General features: G+C 55.8%; 1 protein-coding gene across 1 annotated transcript; it reads left to right on the forward strand.

Annotated features, from left to right (window-relative positions):
* Nucleotides 1-5,827: 5,827 nt before the first annotated feature.
* Nucleotides 5,828-15,724, forward strand: LOC119114067 (uncharacterized). The gene is made up of 10 exons (XM_037238290.1): nt 5,828-5,872; nt 7,896-8,001; nt 10,194-10,318; nt 10,551-10,727; nt 11,470-11,598; nt 11,665-11,716; nt 12,691-12,852; nt 13,754-13,883; nt 14,289-14,370; nt 15,710-15,724. Exons 1-10 carry the CDS (start codon nt 5,834-5,836, stop codon nt 15,722-15,724), a joined length of 1,017 nt encoding a protein of 338 aa, XP_037094185.1. The 5' UTR covers nt 5,828-5,833.
* Nucleotides 15,725-16,272: the final 548 nt, after the last annotated feature.

Raw genomic sequence — 16,272 nt, forward strand, 5'->3', positions numbered from 1 at the left:
ACGACGGCGGATCTGTGTTGCCGGCAAAAATATACATGCAATGTTTTTTATCATCTGCTTGCTGACAACAGTCACACTTGCAAGCATAGCGTCCAATTTGTGCCGTAAATGATACTTAACTGTTTTTTATACCATTTTTCCGAAACCGTTGTCTGCTGCCGTCCCTTACTCGGCAGCTTGCGTGCTAATCAAGCGTTGGTAGTGCATAAATAAAACCGATGATCCACCATCACCCGAGACGGTCATATCAATCATCGCCCCTAGATCGCCCTAGAACGCATTCCGGCTGCCCACGTAGACCCACAACCCAAGGAGCGTCAAAGCCCACTGCGGTCCCTTTCACGTTGGCCAGGAGGGCTGGCGAACGCGTTAGCTGCGCCTGACGCCTATCGATAACTTGAAAATGGTATCAGCACAAGTAAATATAGGACGGAAGGGCTGGGGACTGAAAAGGAGATGGCGAACGGCTTTTATAGGCTGAAAGGCAACGTACGTATGTTTTTGCCCAGATAATTTGCTGTGCCCTTTTCTACCACAATTTTTCGTTAAGTCGTCGTAATTTTCCGCTATAATTATGTTTTTAGTGCTTTTTGCATCGAGTTCCCTTAAACCCATGTGACAATGAGAGGAAATAAAAGCAAGCAAATAGACGGCCATATGATTTCCCACAGATGCTAGCATGCTTGGTGCACACCTTCTTTTGCGGCACATCTAACGTTTCAGAAAAAAAGCATTGTGGATGATTCAGTCTGCACTCTCTTTCATTTCCCGTGCGCAAGCGAAGTAGTCAACCTTGTATAAGAGCCAGCCTTCATGATTTGTAAGTAGCCCGGATGACCTAAGGTCAGCTCCTGTTTCAGGCACGTGCCGCCAGCCGGCACAGCAGACCCGATCTGATTCGCCGGCGGAGATGCCGGCGGCGGTACCCCGCCGCCCCGCCCCCCCCCCCCTTCCCCCTCCGCCGGAATGTGGCCGACGACCTATTTCATGATGGGCGAGTAAGCCAGACGGGTGACGTGGACGGTAAGCTGACCAGGACCTCGTGGTGGTGGTGACGTGGACGGCAAGCTGACCAGGACCTCGTGGTGGTGGTGACGTGGACGGTAAGCTGACCAGGACCTCGTGGTGGTGGTGACGTGGACGGTAAGCTGACCAGGACCTCGTGGTGGTGGTGACGTGGACGGCAAGCTGACCAGGACCTCGTGGTGGTGGTGACGTGGACGGTAAGCTGACCAGGACCTCGTGGTGGTGGTGACGTGGACGGTAAGCTGACCAGGACCTCGTGGTGGTGGTGACGTGGACGGCAAGCTGACCAGGACCTCGTGGTGGTGGTGATGTGGACGGTAAGCTGACCAGGACCTCGTGGTGGTAGTGACGTGGACGGTAAGCTGACCAGGACCTCGTGGTGGTGGTGGCGTGGACGGCAAGCTGACCAGGACCTCGTGGTGGTGGTGATGTGGACGGTAAGCTGACCAGGACCTCGTGGTGGTAGTGACGTGGACGGTAAGCTGACCAGGACCTCGTGGTGTTGGTAGTGAGTGCAATATCGAAGGAGCTTCTTTGAGGAAAATTTTATCATCGTTAACTCTTCTCATATGAGTTCAATCAGCATTGTTTGTCAGCTGCTGATACGAAGCCAACAAAAAGCTGTTGGAAAGTCGTCAACAGGTCCTTGCGTCGTTAATCACGATTAGGTCTATCTATGGGGACATTAACGACAAGGCTTCTTTCAAAGGAGCATGCATCGCCCCTCAGTTGTTTAATACGTTAGACTCGGCTCGGCTTGGCTCGTTTGACAAGCCTCGTGCACCGAGCCGAACCGTGTGCGGCGAATCCGTACCGAATAAACGTACCCATGCGGTTTGAATCGTGTCGGCTAAACAATACCGGGGTTTAAAATTACATAAGTTGTTAGTGCTTTTGAGAGGGCCATTATGCACATAGATAAGACAGTAGTCATAGCCTTATTCCCGCGGAGAGAAACCAGGAAAATGGAGATAAGGATGCGTCGATATTATTACTACTACTAACATCGCTTTGTTTTAGAATGTGACACATAATGTATGGTTATCACTATCAATATTATGTCTCTATACGTCGCATTCTCATAACTATATCTTGATATTATAACAAAAGCCCGATAAAGCATTCTCTTCGTTCCAAAATCATTCGTCACTCAAAATCACCATGGTCAGGTCCCGCTGATCTGACGCCCCTGAAGACGCCCCACCCCTGGGGACCATCGGCTGGTGTCGTGGTCGTCATCATCCAGCGTGCTCGCCAGCGTCAGCGATCACCAACCCACGCCAATAAGACACCTCCTGGACGCGGTCAGTGGGCGTCACATCCCGCGGAAAACGAGCCGTGGTCAGCAGGTGTCACATCCCGCGGAGAACGGGCCGCGGTCAGCGGGCGTCACATCCCGCGGAGAGCGGGCCGCGGTCAGCAGGCGTCACATCCCGCGGAGAACGGGCCGCGGTCAGCAGGCGTCGCATCCCGCGGAGAACGGGCCGCGGTCAGCGGGCGTCACATCCCGCGGAGAACGGGCCGCGGTCAGCAGGCGTCGCATCCCGCGGAGAACGGGCCGTGGTCAGCAGGCGTCACATCCCGCGGAGAACGGGCCGCGGTCAGCTGGACGGCGTCTCCGTGTCGGCGGGAAGAGGTTCCGTCATCCTGCTGCCGGCCATCAGCTGACGCCGGCCCGCTGTTCAAAGCATGTCGGGGTGGTCTCAGATTGCTGGCAAATGTCGGGATGGTTTTGGTGGTGTCGCGTCGGTTTTTGCCCGACATCAACATGTTAATTGTATTTGAATGACATGGTGAACACCGGCAGCATCTGCTTGCTCGATGAGGCCTGTGACAAACGCTCCGCTTGCAGCGTTGAAATTCGGGAGTGGATCCAGAGGTGCAAGCGCCACGACTCCTTCATGACCTATTATAGACATCTATATGTCTCTAACATACTGAGAAGGCAAAAATTGACCTCCGAAGCTTGGATTTAGAGTAGTTTGCGTCATGGAGATTCCAGACTTCATGCCCCTCCCCCTTGAAATACGTTAGGAAAGCTGTGTTGAGCCTTATACTCATATTTTCATACATTGGTACTGAAAATACCTTGCTGCAAAAACGAGCTATTGGACGTGAAATGTTCCTCAGACCACGGTTTTATGTTTTGGTGCTCGCTGACATGTTTTTGGTACAGGGCTATTTCTGCTTCAGGTCTTGTTGCCCATCACTATCTATTGGATATGCCTATGGCGCAGCTGATACGAAACTGGTTTATTCATCATATTCGGCACCATCCAGTTATCATTTCATATTGACTGGTGGGATAGGTGGGTTGGGAGATACGGCATATACGATCTAATTTTAACGGCAATACGATCTAATTTTTGTAGTCTGTGGGCTATTGGCAAGGGCATTGAGCAAGGGCCTGAGGAGACACGCCTTGTGAAGTGTATTGGATATGTGGTTTATGTCGCATATGAAACTGGTTTAGCGTGTTTTTTTCTGGGGGAGGGGGCGGAGGAGCGAAAACTCAGCAGAGATGATACTTCACATCCTCTCCTGTCATGCCGCCCCCCCCCCCATGTTGAATTGTCCCCCCAATGCTCTTCTGAGCCTCCCCCAATGCAAATGAGTCATAAAGAGAAAATGGGGCCAATGGAGCACAGCAATTGCGAGAAGGTGAAGTACATAAGAATGCAGACATGTTACTATCACAATCACATCAGCTTGAGATGGAAATTTACTCATTGGTATGAAGGCAATTTGGGAACCGCCCTGAAAAACTGACAGGAATTAAGCCATTGTGGCTGAAATCTGGGAAGAAATCAGGGCTTGTTAGTAGGTTAGGTTACCTTTGCTGGGTCAGGCCCCAAAACATAGGAAAGTGACAGCCCTGCCTATGATGTGGGGTAGTTTACAGATGCATTGTGTGCAGATCTGGATTTCCTGGTGGCTTGGATTGTCCAGTCTTTTTAGGCTTGAAAGTTAGAGGATGAGAAACTTAAGCCTAGCTATGACTGGATGTGGTACCATATATATTCACTTTATCTTATGACATGCTTGCAACATTTTTTTCCAAGGCCCACACAAACTGTTTATTTATGAATCATGTGCATCAAGCTTAGATTTGATAAGCTTTAGCTTCTGGTTTGTGTTTTTCCTTTCAGACCAGGATGCATAAGACAGACTTGTGCTTGGTGCAATGCAGATTTGGGATGTATTAAAGACTTGCATGATTTTTCAAGTTTAATCTTGATCTGAATTTTCAATGTTTGGTGAGGTTCATGGTTAAATTTGATTAAATTCTTGTTTGGATCAGCTGAATCAATATTGGACCAGTGTGGATCAGTATCAAGGTATTTGTAACACCCAGGATTTGAGGGATGATTGTTTTAATGGCTAGCAGCTATGATTAATTAAAAAATAAACATATTTGTGTCAGACATTCAGAGCAAAGCTTAAGAATACCACATTTTAGGGGATTTTCTGGTGACATGAAACATGTGTCTCTTTAAATATGTCCAAGATGCAGCTCCAAAATATATTCATCTTATAAACTTATGATCAGTGAAGAAATGCATTACTCTTTAAGGAATGAACAGGTTTCATTCAACAACATGGGAGTAGTAGCAAAATTTTTGTCACACACGCTTGTGGAGATGTGTGAACTGGGATCAGTCAGCAAGGTAGAATAACATAACATTGGTTTTATGAGGTCTGAGAATCTGTCTTTGTTAAGGAACCCATCATAATATTATCAGTTTTATCACTTGCATATGACAAGAAGCTTGCAATCTTTATTGAAACTGCTAATATGTTGCATCATTAAACCATGCTTGCTTTTCATCCATGTGTCTTAGTTCTATTCTTGTGTTCAATAGTGTAGGGGATGAGAACAGCCTCAGAATGAGAAAGTGAGTAAATATACACCAGCTACCTTGGTGCTTGTAGTTTTGTCTGTGTCATTACATGTTTATTGGGGGTGCTTATCAACCCTGCAATAATGAAAAAAGAAGACAGTAAAAGCTATTATGTATGTTGCACATGCCTATCACCATCATCACAGCAAAAATGGCATATTGTGATTAAATAACTTCTTATAATGATTGTGACAATCAACAGACATCAAGTGAACTTTTTGACACTTTGAGTTTTTAGAATTTGGTTTTAAAGATAAGTCAGGCATTTTGATTGTATCAAGTTCTGGAGTCATAGTTCAAATTAAGCTAAAGCAGTGCTCAATTGAGTTTTGCCCCTGCCATGCCATCAGGAATTTCCACTTTAAAGAAGAATTTAGTGGCAAAGGTTTAATGTGCTGGAATGCTCAGTGCAGTCACATTTGGTTCACGATAGTTGGTAAATGTCATCTGGCTGTACCTCATGCAATTCTCATTGAGTTTTGTATTTACTTGCATGCTTTTGGTTGTGCAAGCAACATTTATTTGGGGAATTTTGGGTGTTCCCTCCAGCATGTTTTAGGGAAGAATGACAGGCGACACCTTCATTGCACATGCAATGAAAGCTGAACTGCCATTCAGATTCAGTAAGATTCGTAAAATTGGGGGTGGGGAGGGGAGCATTGTGTCATGGCTTTCGTCGTGAGCTTGGGCCACAGGGGCTTGTTTGCAAACATCACCTCTAAAAATATCAGTGCAACTTATCATTGTCCTGGTATTTCGCCACAAGCCCTGACCATCCAGCAGCAGCCCCCCCCCCCCCGCCAAATCTTCCACCGGCCACGCCCCTCGTCTTCGTGACACCATCGCTGCCGGCCGTGTGCTGCAGGTGGAGGGAGGCCACCAGACCGTCGCCCGGGCCGGTAGCCATGGCCGTGGCCAACGACCCGTACATCGGCGCGTGGAAGGTGAGCGCGAGCGGCGCGTGAGCCGGTGTCGCTGCGCCCGAGGGCGGGCCGTGGCGTGGCTGTGTGGCATGACTTATGGGACATGACTGGTGTGATGAGATTGATGTGATATGACCAGTGTCGTGGACTGGTGCGATGTGACTGGTGTGGCGTGACTGGTGTTGGCTGGTGTGGCGTGAGTGGCGTGACTGTTTTAGCTGGTGTGGCGTGACTTGTGTCGGTTGGTGTATCATGAGTGTGGTGTTGGCTGATGCTGGCTTGTGTGGCATGACTGGTGTTGGCTGGTGTGGCGTGAGTGGCGTGACTGTTTTAGCTGGCGTGGCGTGACTTGTGGCGGTTGGTGTATCACGAGTGTGGCGTTGGCTGATGCTGGCTTGTGTGGCGTGACTGGTGTTGGCTGGTGTGGCATGAGTGGTATGACTGTTTTAGCTGTCATACCACTCATACTGGTGTGGCAAAGCTTGTGTTGGTTGGTGTATCATGAGTGCGACGTTGGCTGGTGCTGGCTTGTGTGGCGTGACTGGTATTGGTTGGCGTGGCGTGAGTGGGATGCCTGCCTTGCCATAGTGCCAATGGTGACTCAAGGCGGTATGTGCTCCTTTGTCACGCCAGGGTGCTCTCTGGCGCTGAGACAGAGGCGTTCTTGAAACTAGTGACTCGATGGATTTGCAACTCCAGCTTTTCCAGCCCGCCGTTTACGTCATTGGGTTTGGGACCAGTTCCTCTAAATAGATATAATTGCTGAAAAGGAGGTCAGTTTTATTAGAATTTCTCGGGTTAAGCAACGTCGCTGACATGCGTACCAATCTGACACGTGTCTTTCGTCTCAAGTGTAATTCACTTCCCCATTATACCTGTTCCACACTGGATACGTCATTTGCCAATGCACTTAACCACTGACGCATTCATGCCGCATTGTGTTGGTTTTTTTCTCATCATTGATCACCTGCGCACGAGGTTTTGATAGGGACGTGTTTCCGGGCCAACACAGATCACTGGAGAGGGAAAGTTTCTGTACATATATAGCGTATTGCTTAGCGGAAGGTCAAAGGAAATGCAGCATCGTTGTTAATGTTAAGTGACACTTAATTCGCTCCCTCACTCTCACGCCTGCTTTGTGGAGTGCTGCATATCAAATGAAGTCAACGGTTGGTCATTTCGTTACCGACCACGAGTGTGAACAAGTGACAAAAGGCGCTAGCACATTGATTGCATGTACTCTACACCACAACTCAACAATGAAAGCTACCCCAAAATTCGCCAAAAACGGCTTTCTGCCGGGATTTATTTTAAGGTCTCTTCCCTATTCCGGCAGTTTTGTCCCGCCATTACGCCTACCTTTTCCATCACATTCCGCTCGTGCTGGCCGAAAAGCTTCGGTCGACGGCCACCGCCTGGACCCAGCGGCTGTGCCGCATGGTAATGAGCGCTGCGGTGCAGTCTACCGTCCCAGTTAGTTTTCTCGAGCTCTGTGCACAAGTCGGGGACTGCGGCACCGCTGAAGTACGGCTTAGATGAGAGACACGAGCAGAAACATAGCTATAAGTGAAAATTCAAGACCGATTTCGATGAAGCATTTAGTTGTAAAAAGACGGCAAAAAGAGAGAAAAGAAGGCATATTGGTGCCGCCAATAATTTATCCGTGCTTTCCACGGATTACGGATTGGGCACGCCCCTGGCCTATACCTTGCGTTAATACTGCGTGACAGCTCATGCAATTTACTTGACCTGGCGACAGAACCTGTATCGGAATGCGACCTGCGACAGTTTCTGTCGTTGCGCGACGATCTTGCGACCACCAACGGGCCAAACCGCTAAGTAAGGAGCGACATTCACGACAACGAATGCTCCAACACATTCGTCTTCACAACGACCGCCCCTCCCACAAGGCCGTCCTTGGCTGCAGGTAGTTGCGGAATGTAGCGCCATTTGAGCCGTCCCGGCACACCGGCCGGAGGTCCGGAGCTCGCATTCTTGTGCGCACTTCTGAGGCCGTGACGCGTGTGGTGCCCCCTCGTGGCAGGTGGTGGAGGTGATCTCGCTGTGCGGCTCCGGCGGTCAGACCTCGCTCGAGGGCACCGAGATGAAGCTGGACGAGGCCGGCGACGTGACCTGGATACTGCCCGAGGGTGAGCCGCCGTCAGAGGCGCGAGGTCGTCAGAAGATGGCCGAGTGACAGGCAAATAGCGTGCGGTCAAATGCGCGGCCGGTACTTGAGAAAGTTTGAAGTACCAGTTGGGGAAAACATGGAACAGTTGCCGAACATTACTTGTAAAGGCTGCACAAGCGAGCATCACACGTCAGATTTGGTCGCGACAGAAACGACAGACAAAGTGTGTAGCACTTTGCACGGTCTCCCCAAATCGTGCGCCTTCTACGCATGCCGATCCTCCCGTGCATTGTGTCCCCACATCCCACAATCTGTCCAACATGCGCACACCTCACCCACCGTAAGCGTGACACCAGGGCTGGGCGGAGGCCGGCCCGCCGACGGGCGTGACGACGGCCGGACGGCCAGGGGTCCAGCAGCGCGCGAGGACCTTAGACTGACCGCCGACGCTCTCCGTGTCCGGCCGCGCGTGACGGCCGTGCCTCTGACGCGGCGACGGATGGGGTTTGGACCGGGCGGCGCTGAGACCGGACAACACCCCGTGGTGCTCGCGCGGCGGCCGCCGGTGGTCGTGGCCGCTGGCGGCGGTGCCAGTCTTCCGCCGCCATCCCAGAGTCGTACGGCTTATTTGGTCAATGTTTCGGGAGTTGCGCTGCCAATAAGCATCGTCTGAGCTTCAGGTGCGCCGTTTCTCCGGCACGCTGCTCCTCATACGAAGCAGAAATGTCGTGCCGGTCGCGGGGAACTGCCGCGTGCGTTACGAGTCTCGCCGTCCTCACTGGCAGGGTCGCGTTCTTCATTGGTCATTGGAAGCCCGTTCACTGCTTCGGGTAGGCCCGTGCGATCCGTGACGTAGTCACAAGACGTAACTGTGACGTCACTGCCGAAATTTGTTGCCAACTTGGACGGGCGGCGAAGTTAGTGCATTGAGTCGCGGTTGATTAGCTGTTGTTTACGTGGGAACGCCTAGCAACGGCCAGAGCGCATGTTTACAGGCTTGCGCCTGTGCAGTTAAATGCATACATACACATACAATGTGATATATATATATATATATATATATATATATATATATATATATATACATATATTAATAGGCGGATGTTCGTAGCATGTGAAGTGGGTGATTGGCGATGATGTTGACCGCGGAACGTATCCATAACGGCACAAATTCATGACATCTAAGTGCTATTCTGTGCTCTATATTCCCATGCACCGAATCAACTGGCTCTACTTCTTATCCGCCTATATTTGGACTTGTCCCTGTCTTTCATAGCTACGTCCCACGTACTTATCCCTGCGACGATGCGATCCCACCTACTACCTACTTCTACTATCTCAGTGGATGGCTTTTGGTTATGCTGAACGACGCCGAGGAGAGAGGGTCTGACCAACTCCACCGACCCGCCTGCGGTGGGCCGTCAGCCAAAGGTCAAGGTCACCCGTGGGCGCTCGTGATGCAGATCTGACCGTGCAAGTGTGCAGGCGGTGCCGTGCCCTTTAGCCGACAGCCCGGTGCGGGAGGATAGGCGGAGTTGGCCAGACCCGGTCTCCTGACACCCTGTCTCCTGACACCGAGGTCTCCTGACTGTTTCCTGGTATCGAGGTGTGGACCCTCCTGGCATCGAGCTCCCCTGACACTCTGCCTCCTGATACCGAGGTCGCCTGGCAACCTGTCTCCTGACACCGAGGTCGCCTGACACCGAGGTCGCCTGGCGCCCTGTCTCCTGACACCGATAATTCATGACACCCTGTCTTCTGACATTGTGTCCGGACACCGAGGTACCCTGACACCCTGCCACCTGACACCATTGCGTCCCGAAACGTGTCTGATAGTTAACGGCGTTTTCTAGTGTAACGTGTTCCACTGAACACGCGCCGCCGCCAGGACACCGCGTTACCGTCCGTTGGGGCTCACACCTCCTCTATATAACCGCGATGACCTGAGCAGCCCCGCCGATGGGCCGGCCCGCCACTGTGTGACTTTGCCCTGCGCTCTGTCCGCGCCTGCCTCGGCCGGGCCGAGCGCTCCCTGAACCCGCTGACCCTCACTAACCCTCACTGACCCCTGCTGACCCCTACTGAACCCCTCTGATCCCCGCTGAACCCCGCTGAACCCCGCTGAACCCCACCGACCTCCGCTGACCTCTGCCGACCCCGCTGACCCCACTGACCCCGCTGGCCCCCGCTGGCCCCCGTTGGCGTCGGCAGGCGGTGACGTCGACTGCGCCCTGTTCCGCTGCGAGGCCTACGACCTGGTGACGGACCACTCGTACAATAACGACCGGCGCTCGCTCATGCTGGCCGCCGTCAGCGGACATGCCATCGTCTTCAAGGTCAGTGCAAGGTTGCCGCTCCCACCTGGCCGCGAGGCGGCCGCCGAGAAGCCGAGGGGGAGAGGGGTAGTTGTCGTCAGCATTTTAGATGGCATCAGCTCTCCGAGAAGTCCCATGGGGATAATCAAAGTGACCGCGGTTAAGGTCATCGTCACCATCTTCGCCATCATCATCGCCATTGCCACCATCATCACCATCATGCTCACATTGACCGTCGCTGGCCTTGCGGCAGGTGGACCACCCGACGCCGCAGGACCTGATGGTGCTCACCTGCGAGGACTGGTGCATCCTGCAGTGTCAGCGCGTGCCGTGCCGCGAGCCACCGCCGGACCACGCCTTTTCGCTGGCCCGGCTGCTCGGCGCCGAGATGTACGCCGACCTGACACTCACCGCGGCGGACGGCACCCAGGTGAGGCGGCGCGGGCGGGGCCGGGAGCTGGACACCGGCCGCTGGACTCTCGACTCCCGACAGAGGACTCCGAACTCTGGACTCCGGTTATCGGACTCAGGACTCCGGACTTTGGACTCTCGACTCCCGACTGAGGACTCCGGACTCCAAACTCCGGAGTCTGGACTCTGGACTCTGGACTCCGGGCTTTGGACTCTAGGCTTTGGACTCTGGGTTCCGGCGGGGCACGGCCGGGTGGGAGGGGTGGGGCGAATAGTGACAATAAGGTTGTGGGGCGCGTGGAGGGAGGTGACGTTAGGACATGACGGGATGGCGACGTCTGTTTGACAGTGATGATGATTGGTGGTATCGGGTGCTGGGAGATGATGACATCATACCAAGAGGGGTGGTGACGTCATTATGGGATGGATCGTGGGCCAGGACGGAACGAGTAGTGATGTCTGTATGGAAGGGGCGTTACGTTACGATGGGGATCTCAGTACCCAACCAAGTTATTAGGAACCTCAGACCTTTGTATGGTGCTGGCGTGCGTGTGAGTAGACAGCGACCTCAATTTAAATAAGTTAGAAGTGTAACCATAGATAGGCCATCTACGCCGCTCGCACACGCTGGTGACCTCAGAGTCAAATTGCGGGTGATATCGGTAGATGACCCTCAGCACCGCGCCAGTGTGCGGCTGCTGACACCCGGCGTCGCCGGCCCGTCCCGCCGCTGACGCCGCCGCCGCCGCCTCCGCCGCCAGCTGCGCGCGCACAGTCTGGTGGTGCGCCTGCTGGCGCCGACGCTCGACTGGCCGTCAGACCCGCTGCGCCACCTGCCGGCCGAGCAGCTGCGCGCGCTGCTGCACTACCTGTACACCGAGTCGCTGCCGGCCGGGCTGCCGGCGGCGGCCGCCGGCCGGCTGGCCGAGGCCGTCCGCACGCTGCCCGACCTGCAGGCGCTGGCAGAGCTCTGCCGCCGATACGTCACCAACGTCTCGCTCAGAGAGGGTGAGTCACGCTCAGGGAGGAGGGTAGTGTTCAGGGAGGGATGATGTGTTCAGGGAGGACAGATAGTGTTCAGCGAGGGCGGGAGCGTTCTGTGAGGGCAGGTAGCGTTCAGGGAGGCATGGCGCGTTCAGAGCGGGTGGGCAACGTTCAGGGAAGGCACCAAGCGGTCAGGGGGGGGGGGGGGGGGGGAGGCAGGTATCGTTCAGAGAAGGCAGACGGCGTTCAAGGAGGGAGGGTGCTGGGTCAAAGAGGGCGGGCTATGTTCCGGGAAAGAGAGTAGCATTCAGGGAGTGAGTTCGCTGGCTCAGAGAGGGCAGTGTCCAGGGGGTGGGAAGGGATGGCCGCTGGTTCGGAGGTAGAGTGGGCTGGGCTGGCTCAGTCGCTCAGAAAGGGTCGGATTCGCTCAGAGAGGCGGGGTCTTGCCCAGAGACCGTGCATCTTGTGCGTAGAGGGTCGGACCCATTTAGATGGACAAAGGCTGACGGCGAACATGTACAACGCAGCTCACCGCCCGTATCTGCCTCAGCCTGGCGCAGGCGGTGACACGCGGGCTGCGGGTGCTGCCATCGCCCCCTGCCGCTCCGCCGTGAAGGGAGCATTCATGACGTCACCGTCGGCGGTGCCGTCATAAGCTTGTACCGCTCGTGATGGTTTGAAGGTTGAGTCTCGCCCGTGCCAGCGCCCGCGTCTCCTATGATGTCGGTGTTTGTCCTGCCCCCCAGACAAACACCGACATCCGCTGTCGGCAGCCCCGCTGCGACGTCCCCTCTGTCAGCACACACTGGCGCCCCTCAACTCTCTCCTCATGTTTGGCTGGTGTCCCTGACCCCCTTCCCCTCATACTGTCAGCATCCCTGCCCCAGCATCCCCCTGCCAGCGCGCCTCAGCACCCCCAGTATCCCCTTCCCTCCCCCCCCCCGTCCCTCTGCCTCCGTCCCCAGTATTGGTGACCGTATCGCCGCCGTGTGCCGCAGCGCTGTGCGCCCTGGTGTGGGAGACGCTGGGCTGCTGCCAGTCGGTGGCCGACCAGCTGGCAGCCGCCTGCCGGGATCAGCAGCAGGGCGTCGAGACCGTGTTCGGCTGCCCCGGCCGCGTCTCCGCCCTGGTCCGGCTCTGCCTCCGACAGGTGGCCGTCGGTAGGTGCTCCGCGCTCTCGCTCTCGCTCTCACCCTCGCTCTCGTTTTCTTCCTCGCTCTCGCTCTTGCTCTCTCGCTCTCACTTTTGTTCTCTCGCTCTCGTTCTTGCTCTCGCGCTTGCTCTCGCTCTCTCACTCTCACTCTCGCCCTCTTGCTCTCGCTCTCGCCCTCTCGTTCTCTCGCTCTCGCTCTCTCGCTCTCGCTCTCTCGTTCTCTCGCTCTCGTTCTCTCGCTCTCTCGTTCTCGCTCTCGCTCTCTCGTTCTCTCGCTCTCGTTCTCTCGCTCTCGCTCTCTCGTTCTCTCGTCCACTCGTTCCCTCGCTCTCTGCCCCTCTCTCTCTCCCTCTCTCTCTCTCTCTCCCCTCTCTCTCTCTCTCCCCTCACTCTCTCATTGTCTCACTCTCCCCCGCGGTGCCGCCCGCTCTGCCCGGAGTGTCGCCCGCCGCTCGGTGGGCCACGTGACCGGGAGGCTGGCGGGGCTGTGTTTCGTGATGGGGACGTCTGGGCTGTGTCGTTGTCGCGAGACTCACGCCGGCCCCGCTCCGGCCATGGCGTAGCAGTGCCAGCATCGCAACTTTGATGCGTTATATAATCGCTGGTATCAATATCCCGGATGTGCTAAGCGCTGGGAAGCTCACCGCGTTTGCACGGTGGGCTTTCGACGCGGCTGCTGACCCATGTGGTGCGGTTGGGAACTACATTATCTGCGTGGCCTGTGTCATTGCCAGTCCATCCACTGTCCTACAACGCGTACAACTACTTGGACCATTATTGTCGGTACCTTCTCTGACCGTGATCAAATAGAGGAACTAAAACGCTGCCGGCGGCGGGTCTCGAACCCACGCCCTCCGTATCGCACCCGTCTCCCGCCCGCTCACCGCGGCCGGCCGCCGCGCCGGCAGGCCTGAGCAAGCTGACGCTGGCGTTCGACCTGTACGGCCGGCACGAGGCGTCGCTGGACGCGGCCGAGCGGCGCGAGGTCATCCGGTACGCCCAGTCGCGGCTGCCGCTCTTCCTCGGCCAGCTGCAGAGGTGGGTACGCCGCCGGTCCGCCGGCCGCTCAAGCTGGCGCCCGGGGCCTGTGCCGCCAGCTGGTGGCAGGATCTGCGGACACGGGTGTGCGCGCGTGCGCACACGGCGTACGTGTTTGCGCTGGCATTCTAGCATTGTCGCGCCCAGGTGATGCTAGCACAAAGCGACGTGTATGTGCATCGTGATGCAGTGAAGTGTGGGTAATTCCGGGGCGTTGTGGTAGTGATGGAACACAGGCGTGGATTTGCGTTGCGAGCATTTCAACCAGCACTTCTGTTGTACGTCTGTCCACCCGCGAAACAAAGGGCTGCTAAGTCCCCGGGCCCCGGGCTGGGTGGGGGAGCCAGTGTGGTGAGCAGGCCGTGGAGGGAGCCAGTGTGGTGAGCGGACTGTGTCCTGTTCTAGGGTGCTGCTGGGCCTGCGCTCGCTCCTGTCGGCGGCCAACCAGGCGCAGAGGACAGCCCTGGCCGCTCGCGCCGTCTCAGAGGTCAGTCGTGGACCCCTCACCTAGGTCACCTCTGGCCTCAGTCTGGCCCCTCACCTGGGTCGTCTCTGGCCACAGTCTGGCCCCTCACTTGGGTCACCTCTGACCCCTCACCCGGGTGAACTCTAGCCCCTCACCTGGGTCACCTCTGGTCACTCACCCAGGTCACCTCTGGCCCCCCCACCTGAGTCACCTCTGACTCCAGTCCGGTCACCTCACCTTGATCTGGTCACTTTACTGCACCCCTGTCACCTCTGGTCCCTCACCTTGGTCACCTGTGGCCCCTCACCTGGGTCATCGCCGGCCCCAGTCCGGCCCTCACCTGGGTTACATTTGGCCCCTCGCCGGGGTCACCTCTGGCTGCTCATCTGGTTCACTAGCCTCAGCCCAGCCCCCCCCCCATCTGACCTGGGGGGGGGGGGGGCTGCAAAAGGTGGATAGAGGCGGTGTTTCATGCTAGGTAGGTCTGCGCTTAATTCCCGCCGGCGGGAGTTGCGCCGTGGCAGCCCCGCGGTTTCCATCAGGGCTGGTGACGTTGATGACCGTCTGCGGCAGTTGCATATGTCAGTGTATAACGGAGCGCACATGCTGGCCTCAGATCGGTACGACCATCCATTATCTCAGAGGTTGATGTCATCCTGATCTTCATAATGGGTAAACCCATCATGATCTTATCATAGCATATAGATAATGACATAAATATAATGTTTACCCATGTACTGATGGGTAAACATGAGCGATCCATTCGACTGGTATGCATTTATCGATAAGCGCTCGCTACGCATTACACGAAAACAGGCAAGAAGTTCAATATTGTTCAGTCTTGGTGACCGGGTACCAGTTTACTCCTGTTCTGAAACGCAGGGGGTAGGCATGTATGTGAAAGTCATGCACAGAGCAATGCTGTGAGAGTGAAGCTCACATGAGGACGTGCGCCCGGGTGACTGGATCCAACCACGTGTTTTTCGTCTTGTGCATCTGCTGAAGCGGGTCTTTTCCGACGGGTCGCTCGTCCTCCGCAGCCGGAGTGGCTCTGACCCGATGTCCGTCCAGTGTTCTCAGCAGGAGTGGCTCTTACTCGATGTCCTTCCGGTGTTCTCAGCCGGAGTGGCTCTGACCCGATGTCCGTCCGGTGTTCTCAGCCGGAGTGGCTCTTTCTCGATGTCCTTCCGGTGTTCTCAGCCGGAGTGGCTCTGACCCGATGTCCGTCCGGTGTTCTCAGTCGGAGTGGTTCTGACCCGATTTCCGTCCGGTGTTCTCGGTCGGAGTGGCTCTGACCCGATGTCCGTCCGGCGTTCTCAGCCGGAGTGGCTCTGACCCGATGTCCGTCCGTTGTTCGCAGCTGGAGTGGCTCTAACCGATATCCTTCCATTGCTCCCAGCCGGAGTGGCTTCAATCCCACTTCTTCTCGTGTTTCGCAGCTGGAGTGACTCTAACCAAACGCTCCGTCGTCTTTCGCGACTTGAGCAGCTGCCTGACGCCGCTCCGTGCTCCGTAGAGCTGGAGTGCCTCTGACCCACCGCTCCCGTGTTCCGTGACTGGGACGGCTGTGACCGGACGCCCTGTCGTGTTGGCAGCTGGAGTGGCTCTCGACCACGGTGTCGTCGGTACTGGAGGAGTGCAAGGCGTTCCTGGAGGGCGCCATCGACGCCATGACGCTCTCCGAGCCGGCCGCCCGACGCGACGGCTCGCTCACCTACGTAAGCCGTCGGACGGGGAGGAGGGGGGGGGGGGGGGGGGGGGGGAAGGGCGCGTCGGTTTGCCGCCGCGCACTGCTGCGGGCCGCCTGGCGTGGCGCGTCTGCAGGTGTCGGAGAGAGGCAAGGACTTCGACACCCTGGCCGTCAGTGTGACGTAGGGGACGGGGCGGGGGCGAGACGCTGTCTAATGGCTGGTGAAGCTGCGC

This window comes from Pollicipes pollicipes, unplaced genomic scaffold (assembly GCF_011947565.3).
Source record: "Pollicipes pollicipes isolate AB1234 unplaced genomic scaffold, Ppol_2.1 Scaffold_7262;HRSCAF=8765_pilon_pilon_pilon, whole genome shotgun sequence".
In the NCBI taxonomy this organism is placed as follows: domain Eukaryota; kingdom Metazoa; phylum Arthropoda; class Thecostraca; order Pollicipedomorpha; family Pollicipedidae; genus Pollicipes; species Pollicipes pollicipes.

What these genes read in the sequence shown, in the direction of transcription:
- LOC119114067 (XM_037238290.1), top strand. Translation starts at nt 5,834, where the DNA reads ATGGCCGTGGCCAACGACCCGTACATCGGCGCGTGGAAG. An exon ending in GACATGCCATCGTCTTCAAG is followed by an intron (nt 10,319 to 10,550) that starts GTCAGTGCAAGG and finishes GCCTTGCGGCAG; the next exon opens with GTGGACCACCCGACGCCGCA. An exon ending in CCTCCGACAGGTGGCCGTCG is followed by an intron (nt 12,853 to 13,753) that starts GTAGGTGCTCCG and finishes CCGCGCCGGCAG; the next exon opens with GCCTGAGCAAGCTGACGCTG.